General features: G+C 47.5%; 1 protein-coding gene across 1 annotated transcript; it reads left to right on the top strand.

The window, feature by feature from the left end:
• The first annotated feature begins 6,401 nt into the window (after positions 1 to 6,401).
• On the top strand, positions 6,402 to 10,348 carry LOC149861797 (fibrous sheath-interacting protein 2-like). The gene is made up of 2 exons (XM_090053813.1): positions 6,402 to 6,689; positions 9,641 to 10,348. Exons 1-2 carry the CDS (start codon positions 6,402 to 6,404, stop codon positions 10,346 to 10,348), a joined length of 996 nt encoding a protein of 331 aa, XP_089909939.1.
• Positions 10,349 to 18,955: the final 8,607 nt, after the last annotated feature.

Consider the following 18,955-nt stretch of genomic DNA (forward strand, 5'->3'; position numbering starts at 1 on the left):
TTGCATGTGAGGATGAAGTGTATAAGTTCAGCAATATCTTGAGGTCTGTACTCTGAGTGGTATGTAATCTTTCTTTTGTAGCTATGCGAGGTGGGCTTGGATGCCATCCTGGTGTGGGACATTGGTATATGAACTGACAACATCCATGGTGGCTAGGAAGGTCTTGCTGGAAAGGTGGTCTGTATTTATAAGTTTTCATAGAAAGTCTGTTGTGTCTTGGATAAAACTTGGTCTTTGGGTGACAAGAGGTTTTAGGATGGATTTGATGAAAGTCCCTTGATTGGGTAGTGGAGGAATCAGGGTCTAGAGTTTCTTTTGTGGTTCAGATGGAAATAATGTGACCAGGACTGATCCAAGGGTAATTGGTGCCCTAGGTGAACTGTGTATCTTGGCACCCCCACAATTTCCAATATAAAGGACAATAAGAAGTCTAGAATGAACTTTTATACATACTTATTTGATATTTGGAATGAACAATAAAACAACTATTTTTATTGATTGTTTCACGCTTTTCATTAACCCTAACACAATTATACTGCAAAAACTCTAACAGAATTTATTATAGTACATGTACAATTACAAGAAAATCCACACGAACATTTGTGTAAAAAATTAGAACTTTGTGTTAAAGAACTTTTCTGAATTTGTGAAACAGAAAACACAAAAAGCAATGTTTTCCAGCTATTTCATGTGTTATCAACACAGTGGCCAGTCCAATAAGTCTCTCTTGCAGCATAGAAGAATTAAGGTATGCCTTTTTCAATTTTAGCTTTGAGAAGCTACACTCCCAACTAGCAACAGAGACAGGGAGAGTCAAGAGAATGTGCAAAGCAATGAAGATGTTGAGAAAACTGTCTGTCAGGATGTACTGACATTTATTTGTTACCATAAACTGAGGTGTAAGATGTTTTGGAAGTCAAGTTCACTGCACAAATCTGCAGCATCAGTACAATTGCCATGCTGGAATGCTGACTCGAGCTTCAAGCAATGTTCCCCTGTGTGTTTTGATGGCTTATTTTGCAAACTGCGGACATCAGAGAGGAAACCAAAGACTGAATCAAGCCACTGTAGCTGTTCAAATTGCTCTTTATTGCAGTATCAAGGACTGCAAAACAGAAGTTTAGTTTGAATTTTTGTTTTGGGTCCTGAACTAACTCATCTTTTGCTTCATATGTGAACTGCTGCTTCTTTCTCTGAATGTGTACTGGCTCTGGTTCAAAGTTCGTTGGTAGCTCTAACTCTTCAGCAAGCTCATGAGCAGCTACCAGTGTCTTTTCAAACCCTTTATCGCTCCTGCGTTCCTCCAGAAACTTTTTGGTTTGTTTCGGTTGCCGGACAGCAGAATGTATGTCAAAGTCCTTTTCCTGAAGTTGCTTGCTAGTGAGGTGGATCTCAAAAAGGATGTTATACCACAAAATGAATGAAACCATCAATTTGAACTTGGAAAGGTCATTTGCAAGAGCTTCTGCATCAGCACATGTTGTATTGCCAGATGATCCTGAGAGGGTAGTATCATCAGAAATGTCAATTAGTGCTTGATAGATATTGCCAGCCTCATAGTGAAGAGGCTTCAAGGCATCAGTTTGACTCTCCCATCTTGTTTCATTCAATGGTTTCACTGTTAGAGAAGGCACGTAGTGACTAAGAACTTCCCAATTTGTGTTGAATCTGGAAAAAACACACAAATGCATTGCACTAGGTCAAAGAAAGTACTTGCCTCCAATCAACATCTGGCAGCATTATTAACAACCAAATTCAGAGTATGTGTACTGCAAGGAACAAAAGAGGATTAATTTCTATTATTCTCCTTTGTACACCATTATCTTTACCCTTCATATTACTCCCATTGTCACAGCCTTGGCCACGTAAGTTCGCAACAGATGACGACGCTCCTTTAAGCTCTTGTAGAACGCTTTCAGTCGTAAAAACACCAGTTGTCTCCTTCAATGGTGCAACCCCCTCAAAATGTTCCTTTCGGATCACTTCAGCATTACCCACAGCTGCAGATTTTGCCATATCTATGAAGTGAATGATCGCTGTCATCTGCTCAACGTGACTGACAATCAGGGCTTGGGTCTAGGTGGCAGCTGCCCAGGGAGGGGACATTCCCCCATACCCTGCTCTCTGGGCTAACTGGGAGCAATTTGCCTTGGTCAGCTGTCTACACATGTGCTACTTGTTGGGGCAATGGAACAGTAAGATAGGAGAAACTACTGAAGGCCACAGATGGGCACGAAAAAGGAACAAGAAGTAGCAAGAATATGCTGTGCTTGTAACAATCCTAGCAATGCTTAGCAACCACAAGAAATTGCAGGTAATAACTGACTTGCTCAACCACAAATTGTATTAGGGACTGACTGAGTCCAGAGACTGGACAGAGGCTGTTGAGATTGCAGTCTGTCACAGGTCCATCAAGGCTGAAGAGAGCCCTCTCTGCTGAATGGGAAAGGGATGCTGCACGTGGCAGCAGAATTCAAGACCGCCTGGGCTAGAAGCAAGCTGGAGTGTGGTTGCATTGCAGCAGAAGTGGAGGTCAAGGGACCTGCCCACCACCTCAGAAACAATACTGATTCCCAAGGGAGGTGGAGAAAACAGTCGTTGCCCTTCTTGATCAGAATGTGCTTCTAGAAACACAGTCTATATGTGCAGTATGGACCTTCAGGACGGCAGATGGGATAACCTGGTGCCTTCCCAATTACTGCACTTTACAAAAGGTAACCCCTGTCATTGCTCGGGTGGTAGCACAGTATCCTGAACTCATGGTGGCAGTTATAAATGGCACTCCATGGTTTCCAGTGATCAGTCTGTCAAATACATTGTGTGTGATTCCATTGCACAACTAATCGTGGCATAAATGTACCTGTACTTTTCGGAACGGACAATACACATTCACCCAATTGCCACAAGGGTATCGCGGCGCCCTTGTGATCTGCAATAAATATGTGAATCAGATGCAGGGTGCACTTTATGATGAAGATATAGTAATTTATCTCATACATAGCTGGTATTTGGATCACAGGCACTAGGGAACATGACTGCCTAGACCAGATGAGAAGAGTCCCGGGGATAATCAAGAACACCGGATTCAAAAGCAATCTCCAAATAGCGTAGTTAGTCACCCAGAAGGTAAAATACCTTGGTTTGGAGCAAGGAAACAGTCCAGAGCAGCAGCATATAGAGTTAATGTGCAAGTTGCCTGCACCCACTGACATGACCCCATTAAGATCTTTCCTTGGTCTAACTGTTTTTCTGTATCAGTTTATTGAAAAATTCACAGAAAAGGTAGCACCACTATATGATTTATTAAGAAAAGGCACGCCATGGCAATGCAATGATATGCACTTTATAGCAGTGAAGGAATTAAAGATTGCCCTCATGAATGCACCAGCACTTGTGTGTCCACAGACTGATAAACCTTTTGCATTAGAAGTGGTCACCATGGTTAAGAGTATTAGCGCAATTGCACGTTAAGACTTCAGCACAGAAAGGAAGCCGGGTGCTTGAGCTCCCAGCATGCTCAGCACAGCAGGGCAAGAATTCACCTGGAGTGAAAACAAAGGTGCTTGCTCTCGTCTGGGGTCTCCAGGACTGGAGTTTTTTAATCAGCATGGAAGCGGTGATACTGGGAACAGTGCATGCCCTGTCATATACATTTTATCTGGCAGAAGCAAAGACAGAGGGTATTGAGCCCACATTTGGCAAAATGAACCATAGTACTTTTAAACAACAATGTGCAAACACAAGTCACAGAAGTGGAAACAGTGATGTCTTATGGCCTAATTATTAATGGACAAGAACACAAATGTCCCTTACCAATCACCGAATCAAGTCCAGAGCCGAGACGGTTTCAGGGAGGGGTGCAATATAATCACGATATTCAGAATTACCACATTTGTGGGAAGCCATGCACAGCCACAAGGGAAGCCCTAACAGCGTCCTTCGGAGCCCACAGTGCCATTTCGAGAGAGGTGGGGAGTGGTGTACCAATCTGGAGGTGGGGGAAGGGAAGAGAAATGTCATTTAGGTTTTGCTGAGTAATTATTGCATTAGTTAATACAAGGGGTTAAAGGCAGGAATTCATTGTCAGCCCCCTCCAAGAAAAGTCTCACCTGGATGTCTTAATCAAATAAGCTTCTTTCCTAGCATCCCTTTAACAGAAGTGGTTTGAGCAGAAACTCCTGCCCCAGCTAATGCTGTGAGGGGTTGGGGGCAGGCGGGGCGGGGGAGGGTGTCTCCTGGGTTCTCCCTGGTACCTGCCGCACAAATCCCATCCTCAGAAATGCCACAAAATTGGCATCCACCTGAGGTCAGAATTGCACCAGTTCATTTCAAGTGTGAAGCATCAAACATGGCTTATATGACTAGCCACAGACTGCCTCCAAATAGCAGCCCTGGGTGCTTTGCACAGATCATGCCAGAACAGCACCCCCCGAAAAAGCTTGTAGCCAACCCAAGAGCCATGACAGGAAATAACGGCAAGTGGCTTAAATCAAACACTTGACCCGATGAGCAGAATTGCTACCATTCATCTCAGTATTTGTTTCATTTGGACTGAAAAAAGCAGCCAAGTTGAAAAAAGGCTTGACTTCATTTCTTTATTTGAACAGCATAATTTTAGCTTTAAAATGTTTTATATATTGTAGAGAAAAAAATGACATGGACTTGTCACTGGATCAGTTTTTCAAAAGAGCTTAAGAAAATGAGGTTTTCAAAGTCCCAGTCAAGTCCCATTTAAAAATGACAGGATTCAGAGCACACTTTAAAAGCCCAGCCACACCAGAGACCCTTCCCTCAACCCCCTCTTTCCTTACGCCCCCCCGCACAGCCCAAAACATTGAGCAGCAGCAGATTTTCTTCACAAAGTGTTTTTATTGGAGACCCTTTTAGTCTTGAGGTTTGTAATGCTTAAATGGCCAGATTTATTTTTTATGGAATGAAGAGGAAACAGGAGGTTACGACCAAAAGGCAGGTGCCACCGATGTTCAAAGGAAAGACAGCATGAATTGAGGGAGGGGGATCAGTGTGAGGTGATCCCACACAAACATATATAGCTTTGCCGGGTGTGGTCCATGTACACGACCTGGGAGTTAAAAGGGAATTAGTGGACAGGCTCCCATTAAATTAGCAGAAAACTAGTCATCCAAATTCCTTAAAACAACTTGAAAACCTCAGACATGCCTTAAATAATGTTGAGTGGGAAAAGAGGGAACCCACACGCCATATACAAAGTGGACTTCCTAGAATAAATTCTGGATGTAAAGTAACTCGACTACTGTTAATCTGAATTCTTGGTTCCCCATTTAGTTCTCATTCATATCTACCAGCAGTGGCCAACCTCTGTGTGTGGCACGTGGTAGATCAGCAGGGAGCACAGGGCAGGGAGCAGAAACAAAGGGGCAGAACTGGAGTGGCACTCGGGGAGCACACAGGCTTCATCCGTGCTATGTACGGCTGCCAAAATGTTTGGCTCCCACAGATATCTACAGTCATGGAGCACTTTAAAAGACCTACAAAGAGATGCATTTTAAACATGTGGTCCAACCTTAATTTGCTCTACTGTGGACACCCGAAACTCTCAGACAGCAGTGGATTAAATTTGAGATTTGCAAGAGACCATCAGAAAATGGTATTTAACTACTAACCGCTCCAAAAAATAGAACTCCAGGCCACTACTGACTACAACTGTTCAAAATAAAATGATTCAACTTCTCCTTCCTTTCTTTTTTCCAAAGAAGAATGAAAACTGTCTCAAATCCTTTTACTGCAGTTTTATTATTCTGTTTCTGAGTGCAGCCCCACCCTTATTTTAAGGACCCAGTGTAGCACAAATTGGAAAGGAGTGAACTTTTTAAAGTCTCCAGTGTGGCAGAAATGCCACTGTCTGTGTCTCTCTCCAGGAATCTGTCCCTGTCAGCTGGGGACACTGGGGTCAAATTCCTTAGGGGGGGGGATTTTCCTTGCTGCCTAGGTGACAAAAGCCTGGCACCCAGGGTGTGGTCCCTCTGGTCACCTGAGTGGGGAGAGGGAAAAGCCCCTGCTCATCTGCCCAGTGAGTAGGGTCCCTTACTCTGTTACTCTCTAACTTATAGCCTCCAGCATTTCATGTCTAGGCAGTGCTCATCCAGAGGTTGTACCCCAACTCCCGCATCTGCCCCTTGGTTTTCTCACTTGCGGCGCCTATAAACATGCAGCACAGCTGCTTCAACGCACTGTAATTACAGCGTGTGGGAGTGGACACAAGTCTGGTGCAGCATGGAAACCACCAGACTCCAGTGTCATGTGTATCAGGGTCCCTGCACTGAAACCTGGTGCTGGGGGTGGCTTAACTAAAGCTCTTCCAATGAGCTGTAGTTAAAGAGCCCCCACCACCATTTTTCATTGCCGGGACACTGATGCCCGCGATGCTCCAGGAGTGTAATTATAGAAGATCTCCGAGCCACTCTAACAAACGCGCCGCCCCCGCACTCCCAGGCACATGTAGAAACTCCCTGGGTTTCGTCACCCACCCTGCCGCGCAGCTGACCCTCCCCACAGGGGCTCTGGCAGAACTGTCCCCTCTCCGGCCAGACTCGTCCCCCATTGCCCAGGATGGGGGGCTCTTGCCCTGTTCCCTCCAGCCTCCGGCACTGGGCACTGTCAGGGATGGGGTACGGGAGATGCTGGACTACACGGCGAAGGGGCTGCTGTGGGTAGGGGATAAGCCCTGTGGGTGGGGAGGGTGGGGCAGACCATGACCTCATAGAGACGCATTGGTAGGACACCAGGCATTGGGCCAGAGTCAGTGACCTCACAGAGGGCTGACATCAGCCTGCAGGGCACGGCCCAGAGCTCCGGGCCAGAGGCTCAGACCCGAAGAGACCTTCCTGGTGGCAGGTCTCTCTGGCTGAAGCTCATCCAGGTGAGGGAGAACCTGATTCCTATTTCTGGTCCCAGGGCCCCTCTCTGCTCTGCCCATCCCTCCTGCCCCACAGGGGCCACCCCAGAAACTCTCAGCGTTGGGCAAGTGGTGCATGGGGCCCCTCTCTGCCTGGTCCCCAACCTTCCTCGTGGTTAATGAGTCCAGGGTTGTGGCCCTTCTCAGTCACAGTCTGTAATTCAGGCCCAGGTACACAGCAACATGGGAGTAACCTTGGTGTAAAAGCCAGCTGTGAGCTCTGCCACATCTCAGCCAGGTCAGTGTTTGGGCTCAGGACAAAATATCCAGTTGTGCCCTTTTGATGGGCGGCGAGCTTTGATCCCCATCTTCCCCTGCCGCTCTGCCTGTCTGTGCAGCTGCCTGTCACGGTGACGTTGGGGCTGCTGCACTGAAAACCAAGGGGCTCCACGTCTCCAGCACTGGGGACCAAGCGCAGACCCAACAAGAGCTCCCCACCACTGCCCTGCCTGCCACCAGGGCCTTTCCTCCCTCCTCCACTTCCCCCGTCCCTCCCATGCCTGCCGCTCCCCTCTTCCTCCGCCTGTTTCTGCAGAGCAGCTGGGCTGTGCCTGGCGGGCTCTGGGGGAGGCAGAAAGGACTGGGGTCAGCCTCAGGGTCCTTCCAGGGAAGCTGCAGCGAGTGGTAAGGCCCAGGGGCAGGAAGGGGCCGGGGGCAGGAGCAGGAGGGGCTTGAGGAAGTCAAGCGTGGGGCTAGGGACTCAGTGTGTCTGAGAAAGGCAGTGCAAGGGAGAAGCAAGGGGGACTTTTGGAGGTGTCTTTTATTGGACCCGGTGTCAAATTTGGGAGCAATGTTAGAAAGGGCACCTGGTCCCCAGAGACCTCTTGAACGAACCAAAAAGAGTGTGACTGGGAGAGAAACGTGACAGAAAAGATAGAAATTGAAGTGGGGAATACTTTCCCACCTATACAGTTGGTCCAAGAAAAGATGTCCCTAAAATCACCTTGATCTTTGCATGTTGGCCAGACCATCATGGCGAGAACAATACTCCAACCCTACTGGGAGGAAGGATACGGCTTTTACTCAAATGGGACAGACACAGCCAATCATGGGGCAGAGCATGTGATGCTAGGGGACAATGGCCAGGTCGTTACTGAGCGCAGGGTGACTGTGGTCCAATTCCATTCCATACAGCCAGAGAGGAAAGGTTAAATCTGTAATTATATGGCCATCACTTGTCATCACATGATCAGCTAATCCCCCCAAGTTGAAGATAATGAGGAATACACCTGATAGGAGTAAAATATTACAAAAAACACAAATGGAAGTGAAGAATCCTAAGCTGTGACCAATGTTACTACCCAGTCCCAATGCCACATGGGTCATTTCTGATGCTACGGCGCAGTAGCAAACGAGCCCATCAGCGCTGTGTCACCATAGCAATGAACTATGGCAACACAGCATCTCGTAAAGCCCAGGCCACACACTGGAGGCATCACAACCAAAGTCTGCACCTTGGGAGGCAGGGACAGCAGTGGGCTGGGCTGGATGCAGCAGCTGTGGCAGCTGTGCTGGCAGTGGTGGTAATTGTGTCAGAGCCTGTGTGCACATGGGGAGCAAACGCTAAGGACCACAAGCACCATTGATCCTGGCCTTGCCCAGCTGGGGCACTCCGCTCTACAAACGTACGACAACGGTAACATCCGTGTGCATGTAACGTCCCAGGTTTTGAATATAGCACCTGGGAAAAACAAGTTAACTCACATGGCACCAAATAGGAACCAACAGCAATAATGGGTTGTAAAGGTCAAACCCTGCCAAAAAGGTTGGAGCAGAAGTTATATGAATGAACTATTTACATGTTTCTTAGGAGATTAAGCCATGGTTCACACAGACTATGGAAAACTCAAAATTTTTTCATACGAAAACATTTGATGGATGGACCAAGAAAGAGGCAGTGCAAAATGAAACACCTGCTTCCTAAAGCAATGGAGGGTAGAAACAAAGCCAAGCCACAGTACAATTTTTATATCTGTATATGTAGATCTATATAGATCATATATACCTCAATGAGGTAATCAGTAAATGGCTAGAATCACTGGTAGCCAATGGATTTGCTGGCAATGCTATTTCAGATTTCATAAAGGAGGTGATGACGACAGCCCCAGTCTAACTACATGCACACGCTTTATTTCAAGCATGTCTGTGACTCCAGGGCGCTGCTTCCATGCTTGTTTCTTAGCAAGCTGCATCAGTGTTTGCAGGAGCAGGGCACGACACAGAAGGAAACGACCCTGTCTGTTTTTAAACGTGATGAGCAGAGTTGTGTAATGCTTGAAGGTCCTGATCTCCTCTTAGACAAACTTACTTTCAGTATGAATCACCAAGAAAAGACAGCACGTTACAAACCTGTTTCATTGGGGAGATAGTTCTGCTTACTTCAAACAAGATCGCCCTAAAAAAGGCATGCTTGGAAACTTCCTTTCATGGATCAATGTCCAGGGAAGAGTGCTCGGTTCGGAGGAACAAGTCCAAAGCGAAGGGCAAATGCCAAGGCAGCTTCAAGTCCCCGAGCTTGTACAACCCACATCGGGGGGCATCAGGAAGCCAAGGTGCAAGTTTTGAGCCCTTCGGTTTGCACAAGCACTGCAGAACAGGCTGATTCTCACATGTTTGTTCGCAGAGACCTAACAAATAGGAGAGGTAGCTTAGCTCATAGGATAGCAGCTTTATTAGCAAAAGAAGTTGCCAAACCTGAATTTTAAGCCAGTGCAGAGGACAAGACATTGCCTACTTCATCTTCAACAACTCCCTACTGATCTTGGGATGATAGAGATGACACCAAAACCAACTTTAAACCCAAGCATTCCTGTGGTACCCATGACATTTGTGGAAGAAATATTAAGCAGATTCCTGCCAAAAGTCTTAAGTTCAACTGATGGCAGCAGCTCAAAGTACAAAAGACGTTTATTAAGAGCTGAAGTGAATGAAATTGCTGAGATCCATAAATGGGCCATGGAGCAAGGCCTGTCCATGCATAAGATCAGCCTTGTGGCAGCTACAGATGAAGAACCACATCGACACCCACAACACGAAGAAGCAGTTAATAGACTTGCTCTTTCTATTTCCAGGAATATTGTACAAAAATCTGGATCTGGGGAAGATCTTTATGATGATGTCCCAGGTTGTAGTGCTCCTTTCCCTCGAGAAGTGGCTACCATAATAATTGAGGATCTCCCTGATTGCCCCCATCTACAGGCCATTAGTGACAGTCCGCCAACACCAAGTCAGCATGTGATGAGCTCAGACACAATCGCTGACCAGGCTCTTTCCCAAGTGTCTGTTAGTGCAGAGCCTAAGAGAGGTGCAAACGAGACCCCAACAGAGACAGAGGAGCTGCCAGTGAAAATAATCCCTCGTGTTAGAGTCAAACATGGGCCCATTGCTTCAGACTTGGGGTCTGATTTCTTATGAGTCATTTACATAAGAACTGAACCACTGGAGGAATGGCAAGAAGCATTTGTTGCTCAAACCGGGGATTGTCTAGGAGACCCAAGAGCACCTCTGGCTGGGAAGTGTCCTGAAGATGCAAGACTGAGATGTGAGGCACAGAGTCAAGAAGACAGTCATTTCTCTCTGGTTAGCACAGGATAACCAGGTGTAAGACCAGGGGAGGCAAGGGGAAAGAATAAGGCAGGGGCCGTCCTGTGTTGTGAATGCCGTTTTGCTTCTAACTGGATCTTTTGTTAAGAAGCTCATGTGGCATCGAAAGCCCATTTACTCTGAATGCAGAATGCTCTTCTAAAGGTGGCGGACCATCTCCTAGAGAGCCTGCACTGGGCCATCATCGTGGAGGACCTTTGGTAGCTGGGAGTCTGCGTTAGTGGTCAGTACACCCACTGATCTTGAATCTCCTCTCTTTCCAAGCAAGCTGTCTGGGGATTAGATGAGGGCTGGGATCCCTTGGGCTAAGCACATGGACAGGGCAGCTACAGCTCTCTGCTTTGCTTACTGATGGCACAGACTGGTTCAAAGGCAGCTGCTCTTCACGCCAAAGGCAGGTGCCCAAAATAAGGGCATCAGACATGGAGTGTCAACTAGGCAGTGAGTGCAGGTAACTCAGACCCAGTTTATTTAGCAACCCATGGGATTGAGTAGTTGGGTCTCATCACAACACCAGGGTTTCTGTCTGGAGTGAGGGAATGGACCAGTTTGTGACAGGCATTTCACGTGTGCATTGATTAAAAGCAAACAAAAACAACAACTCACAAAAAAGCCCAACAAAGACTTCATTTGCGATCTTGCTTGAACCCTGATCCAAGAAAAGACTTAAGTACAAACATCCAGCCGGAGTCAATAGAAGTGGTCACCGGCTTCAATGATTTACAATATTTGGGCCTAGGACAAAGACTCTCAGTATTTGCATAACTTGAAGCGGGAGCTAGTGACCAACTGGAATTAATGCACCTGCTTAGAAAGATGCATTTCAATGCCTTCCTGAACTGGGGCCTAGAAGAAGTCTTTTGAAAGTAGACTGGAAACAATACTTGATACACATCGTGGCTCCTTAGCGTTTAAGACCAAACACAAGTTGAAATGCAACCAATGGGCAAAACAGGAAAAAATTGAATTTCTGATTATGTGCATGTGAGAAGTCTTCCCGGTCAGCCCCACAGCGAGCAGTTGCTCCAGACGGTGGCTCTGGTGCTTACCAGGAGGCGCCCATTGATTCAGATGGAGCTGCATGGCAGTAAGGCATAATACAATATAAGGGTGAGAACCCAGATATGGGGCATGAGCCATGAAAGACCCCTGGGCCCTGCCAGCCTCCTCTGCGTCCTGACTCCTGACTGCCAGAGGTGAAGGGCTCCATCACCAGGCTTGTCTGTGGTTCTCCGTGGCCATTAGCATTCAGCCTGGGAGTTCGGGGGCTCTTTAGCCAGGATCACAACATGCTAGAAGTGCTCTGCGAGCTCCCCAGGACATACAAACATCCTGGGCCATTGTCAGGCCTCCAGCTGTGGGTCCAGTCCTGCCACTCCCCTGCAGTTCTGCAGCGTCACTGGGTCAATCTTCTCTTCGAGCTGACCTGCTCCAGTTTGCTCCAGCTCAGTTTGATCCATCCGCCCTGTGAGCAGCCCCTTATCAGTCTAGCTCTTTCAGCTGTGGAAGAAATCAAACTTCGTGTTGTGGTTGAACCAGAAGTGACTGAGCCAGCTTTTCTTTATTTAGGGCTACACTGTGATCACAGGGAGGATGCCATTCAGCAAGGGGAATCACCCACTTGTCTGTTTCAAAGGATTTCTCAGACTCTCTAAGTTTACAAGCATATTGATACTTAAGACAGAGAAAGAGAAAAAATATATGACCGTGGAGAAACAAAACGATAGTAAATCACACAGACATGCAGGCAGTTTACTAAAGAAAACATCTGTGTACAGGGTAATATATCTAAACAAGGCATGCAGGAATCCTCATCTCAGAACATGTAACTGAAATAAGCATTTGTAAGAGAAAAAGGCAATGCATTCATAAATAGCAGATGACCCTCTTTTTCTTCCCCCTAAAATTAAAAGATCGCCTCTTACTGACAGTAAGTGACATGTACTCCTCACTGACAGTAATGTGTAACCGCAAAACCAGTCTAAACTAGCCCAAGCTTGCTCTGAACCGTGTTTTGTAATTTTGTAACGGCAAGGGAAAAAACCCGAATGTAGCAATGCAATGCTTAATGTATAAATACCAAGCTGTAAACTCAGTTCGGGGGGAACTCTCTGTCTTTGTGACACTGGGCAGCCCCCCTCTGCAGAGAAATAAATCATCTTGCCGATACTCCCTCATTCTCTGCCTAATTGATTGCGGCTAGGAATGAGCCCAGCAAAAGGGATGAGATCAGTGCTCCTCAGTTTGAGCATATCCTTTGGTGTATGGGTGCTACACAGTAGCTGATCAAATTTCCCCAACACAGTATCAGCACTTCTGGTCTCTGTCTGTTTTCCTAGTCAAGCAGGCCAGAAGCCCGACTAAATTTACTACTACACAGCAAACAAGCAAAGATCCCCCGGGCTGTGCACACTGTGGTTTTCCTGCTCTGAAAATATTCATTTGTCTTCCTTTAACAAAACCGGTCATTGCACAGTCCTGAGTTTTCTGGGTGCTCATCTGGAGTTCATAGGATGGATGCAAATGCAAGTCTGAAAGGGGCTTGGTTTAGTTCAGTCTCATTAGTGACCTGTAGGAAACACTGGCTTAGAAAGGTGTCTGAGGAGGTGTCCTTTTCAAAAGCTTTCTCTTGGATTTCAGGCCTTGAGCAGGACCTCATTTGGGAAGGGAGTGAAGCCTGTGCTGAATGTTGTGCAAGGTGTTCAACCCAAGGTGGACCTCCTTGCACAACTGGCAGCCCGCTGCACTGAGAATGAGGAGGGGGAGGAGAAGGTGGAGGAAAAGCTTGGAGCAGAGCAACAGTGGGAGGAAGAAGAGGAGCTGCAGGAGCTCGAGGAGACTGTTCAACTTGAATCGTATCTGTATTGGGGGAGCCCATTGCCCTCATCCATGGACAGTGAACAATACAGGCAACTTTTCTGGCCATACAACAAGAATGGGAGCTGTGGTGGAGTGGGATCATGTGAGGTCTCTGCACAGAGCTGTCCCTGCGTTAAACTAAGGTCAGCGCAAAGGTGCGCAGGTCCTACTCTCTGCTTGCTTGTAACCAGACCTTTTCACTGTGCACCACAGTGGGACCAGACTGTGCCAGTGCCTCTGAGCTTCCATACAAGGCTAATTTACTCTGCTACCATGATACACGCTTCCTTCCCATCCCTGTATCAATCTACACAAGTACAGCTGATGGGAGGATATACTCAGCCGAGGGGCATTGCAGCAAGGGCATCTCAGCTACACCTGCTGTACATCCAGTCCACTAGGATAACTTGAGGGTGGCTTGAGATCCTTTCAGGGCTACCATGCAATATTAGCACATGTAGGAGTGCAAACACGATTCACAGGATAAATCCAGAGATTTCCAATAGAAATCTAGAGTGCTTAAAACCATGCTGGCCTATTGCGGTCCTTCACCGTTCTTCGCAACAGAAGAATTGCTCTAATTAGAATCCCAAACACCATAAGGGTGAAGCAATGCACTTACATGTGTGACCACTACATGGGACTGGGCCGAAGAGTCCACTGCAGAGAGAACTGGGAGATGAAGGGTGTTATCCAAGGCAGTCCAACAGAACAGTGGCAAAGTCGCAGGCAAACTTCCAGCCTCTACATTCCCAGCCGTGTAGTATTTCAGCAGGACAATGTCCTCACCTCAGAGCAGCTAGAGGTGGTCAAGAAGCTATAAAGCGCTATCAGTGATTTTTCATTGTTTTAAAGCACTGACAATGTGCTCGGCCAAAACAGAGTGGAGAACAAGAAACAAAGATGAAAAATACTATTGAAGTGCTAATGTTATGGCCCTTTACTCTTGTGTGTCTCTAAATCCAAATTACGCTTTCCTTTTGCTTTTAGTGAGGGTGTGGAAGAACCATCGCCAGCCCTGGAAGCACAGAGAGCAGGTGAATGTACAAGATCTGCACTTTAAGGGTTTTATTTACTTCCCTCCGTGTCTTTATAATTGGCTATAATTTCATTAATTCTTTCAGTCCTTTAATCTCAGTGACCCATTTGGGTGGTGAAAGACTGTCTCCAAGGCACAGCACTCTAGGGAATAGTTATGCTACCCACATGGGGGATTTCTCCAGAACGGACTTTTTTCTGGCAAAGGAAATCACGTGTTAAAGGGAAGCTCTTCACACCTTCCACATGGTTTTCACTCAGTCAAGCACTTCCCTGAACAAACTTCCACAAAGAGACACTCTGCTAACAGCCTGCAAAATGCATCCGAAGCTGTACCTAATCTGTGGGTTTGAAGACCCAGCTCTTTCATATGGCTTGCTGTGTGGATTGCTGTTAGGACAGCACAATGGGGCCCTTGCGTCCATGCACTAGGTACTATCTCAACATGTTCGAGAGGTAGCAACGACACACAGACAAACCTCCTCTAGAAAAAAGAGAGCATGCGCTGGTTCTCCCCATGCACTGGGCAGGTCTGCATGCTGCGCTGGACAGAATGGCCTGCTGGGCTGCATCCAATCTGCGGGCCACATTTTGCCCACCCAAGTCCTTGTGTTTTGCAGGCTTTTCACCATTCCCTTCAGGTGTAATATCTGCTCTGTAACCTCTACGCAGGGGTTGCCTCTAGCCATGCGGTGGAGTTTGTTTCCGAGCCCAGTTGCTTTACCTCTTACCATCTTTGGCTCCTACCTGCTGTCCCTGAAGTCAAGGGATGTAAGGAGTCAGGACCGAGTGTAGTCCGTAATGCGAGTAGGACTGAGTGCTTTTTCCTAATCTCTATCCTAACTATTGTTTCTTTTACTCCAGCCCATCATATGTATTATGTCCTTAAAAACGAGCTGTTGCCTGTGATGCATGTAGTCTTTTTAGGCCCACTTCTTGCAAACTTGAGCATGTGCATAAAATCATGGACTTCGTGTAAAGTAATACATTACCATAGGAATCCTCATTTAAGAAGGGCATTGTAATCTTTGGCTGCATTGCAATGTAGATCACAAATACAAACGCATCATTACTACTGTCTATGGCATTAGTGAGCTCATTACTGGATGCTGTGTCCAGTTCTCATGTTCACACTAAATGGAGTGCTGAACAACTGGAAAAAGTTCATAAAAGAAATACAAGATTGAACCCTTCCTCAGTGTGAGAGACTGAAGCAGCTCCATCTATTCAACTTAAAAAGAGAGAAGCTTTAGCAGCAAGTTGATCATGGGCTAAAAGCATCCCTATGTAGGGAAGGTTTCTCATTGGTAAAGGCTCTTAAATGTTCCAGCCCAAGGCAGAAGACAATGCAGTAGCTGGGAGATGCAACTGGACAGATTCATTCTAGGAATACAGTGCACATTATTTTCTTGTTACACAACAGGTTATTAACTAAAGGAAGAACTTACCCAGGGGTATGATGAATTGCTCCTCACCTGAAGTCTTGAAACGAAGGCTGGGGCTTTGTAAAAGACAGGCTGGAACATCACCTGACCTTATTTGGGTCCATGCTGCAGGCAGGGATCAGACGAGGTGATCACTGTGGCCTCTCTCTGCCCTACAAATCTATGAAGACTTTGTACATTTGAGGCCTTAGTGCCTCCTCTCTCCTTTCCATCCTTTGGACTGCCCTTCTCTGGACTTCCTCTAGTTCTGTTGTTGCAGAAATTGCTGCGGTTCATTTCTCGGAGGCGAAGAACTCTCAGACACACTCTATTAGCAACACAAAAGGTATATTTGCAAATAGGGTTGGAATGGAAACAAAGGACCACTCCGCCCGCTGAGGACAACTCTCAGCTGGCTTTTATCCTCTCTCTCCTGAGCACGTGTGCAGAAGCAGGAACTCTTACAACTCATTTCCGGTTCATACAAACATATATGTAAATACGTCACTTCATACGTTCCATGTGCATTATAATTAACTACTTAAGTATGCGGGGCGGATAGGCTTATATGCATTAGCTGATCACGCATGCTTAGAAAGCTCTTCAGGTTACCAAAAGTTCAAATCCACTCTTTCTCAAGGACAGGATCATTAAAAATTGCAATTACTCTTATCTACATGAGAAAATGAAGAAAGCATGAAAGGGAGTGTGATTTAGTGTAACAAAGAGATAGTAAATTTGCAAAACAAAGAGAGTGATACCTTAATACAAAGAGCCCTTGGTAGTCTCTCCTCCACCTCCCCCCCTCCCACCAGGGAGAGCTGGCAGCTGTGCTGTTCTAACAACACTATTCATAATGTATTTTTAATAATATTTCTAACACTGTCATCTTGTGACATGCTGGGGGTGAGAACTGCTCTCCCTGCCCTCATTCTAGGTGAGACGTTTTCCCTGTATCCACTCCTCTTTGCAACAGGGTCCCTGCTGTTAGTCCCTGGCTGCTTTGCTCATTCCTTGGGCTCATTGCAGTCCTGGTGCCCAGCAGTGTAGGTGAAGGATACCCGTGCTGTGTCTTCCCTGTGCTCAGGTTGGCCGATTCTACAGGATTTATATGGACTGTCTTTCCTTCTACACAATCTGCTGCTTTAATCTCCCCAATACAGTAGGTAGCTCGGGTCTGTTCCTTTACTGCTGCTCAGAGCAATGCCAAATGGCACATTTCACTGGTCAGGTGCCAGATGCGGGTTGAGCAATACTTCCTGACCCAGGCTTTGCAAGCCCTGTCCCCCCCCGGACACAGAGAGGTGCAGAAAGGAGCTAGCAGAACTCTTTTGGTAGGAACGGAGGGTGGACAGCAAAGGCAGCGGTAGAGCCAGGAAGCATTTTCAGGGGTGACTAGCAAGTGCAGCAGGACTAGGCAGGAAAGATGTGAGCATTGCACAAGGGAGGGGGAAGGACAGAGAAACTGAGGAGATGTTATGAGGATGAGGGAAAACTGTGGAGGCAGTGATGGGACTGAGCTGAGGCTCCCGTATGGAAGACTGTTCCCCACTTGACTTCAGTACGTAGCACAGACGGGGCCCTCATTGTATGCATGGACTTGACTTCACCTGGTCATTCCTGGCACCAGTGGGAACCGTGGCTGGGGGGACAGCCCCACACCACTGCCTGCCCTCGGTGTGCGGCTGTGCAATCCTGAGGAGCGGAGGTCAAACCGGGCCCTGCCTGACTTTTTTTGTTGCACCCTTTCCATGGAACAGTTTGAGACACTCTCTGACGATGCCGGAAAGGAAGATCCTCCTGGACTGGAAGAAATGGGGGTCGATACAGGTACGCACAGGGAAGTCACACTGGCTAAGACTCCAGGTCATGCAGGAAGTCTGTAGCTAAGCCAGCAAGTGACCCACAGCCTCCTAAGTCCGTATTCATTGACCTGCCCAGAGACCGTCACTGCTGCCGTGCCTCCCGTGCAGCACTGAGAGTTGGCTCCTGCCCTCCGAGCACACAGCTGTGCAGCGCTTGGCCGCAGCAGAGGATCCCGTTGAGCTGGGTATCAGTGCCCACCCTCACACACACGTCGTAGCATGCAGGGCTTAATCCCTCTGCTTGTAGACTCTGTTTTGGCCAAGTGCAATGGCTGAGTGGTTACAAGCCTGGCCTGGAAACCTAACGGTGTTTCCCTGTACGAAATCAAATCCTGTCCATGTGGTTCTTGAGGAAGGGCATTGGACCAAGTGACCTTTGGAGACCCTTGCTTTCTTCTTCCACTTGAAGTGACTGCTCTTTTCTCCACAGCAGCTACTGCCAGTGCTCCAGAAAAACAGGCTTCCTTTTTGAGTGCACTGGCCAGAGCATGATCTCTTCTCTCAAGCTGCCTATCGCATGACAGGAAATGGCAGAAAGTTGCACCAGAGAGTACAGCTACATGTTAAATTGTTTTAGGAAAAAAGGAAAAAAATAAATAGTGTTAGGAAAAAATGTGGTCTGGTGGAGGCCGCCAAGTGCACTTGGTTTGCAACTTGGTTCTCCTGTAGTTAAACGCAACAAAGTGGCAGACAGAGGAGGTGGACAGGAGGCCTACTCCCTGCAAGGAGCCCCCCTCCTCCCTGCGGTGCATTATCCAGGAGCTCAGGTGTGCTCCCAAGCACTCAGCTGTGCCACAGGAGGGGAGCTGGAGAGAGGTCAGGAGCCAGCCCAGCCAGCGGGTCGTGCCACAAGGGCCAGGGATCAACTGGAGGTAACATGGAGGTGCCACCTAGCAAGGGAGGGGAGTTAAAGCCAGCAGATAATGCCATTTGGAGAGGGCAGGTTTCTCCGCCTGGACCCACAGGGTGATCAGGACCCCTGTGATCCCGGGTGCTGACCTCTCACTCTCTGCGCCAGTTCAGGGAACCATTTTCAGAGTTTGTAGCTACTGCGACTGGGGTTTAACCCAAGCAGAAGAGCAGCATGGCATGGGTGCCTGAGGGGAGCAAGCACCCAGGACTGACGACCCATCTGTCTTGGCCTGGCAACAGGGAGAGGTGAAGGGCATGTTGGTGTTGCAGACCCTACTCCCCCTTGGGAGCGCAGGGCCACCAGGGGAGCCGTCAGACTC

This window comes from Crocodylus siamensis, chromosome 6, assembly GCF_052110815.1.
Source record: "Crocodylus siamensis isolate JL-2025a chromosome 6, ASM5211081v1, whole genome shotgun sequence".
In the NCBI taxonomy this organism is placed as follows: domain Eukaryota; kingdom Metazoa; phylum Chordata; order Crocodylia; family Crocodylidae; genus Crocodylus; species Crocodylus siamensis.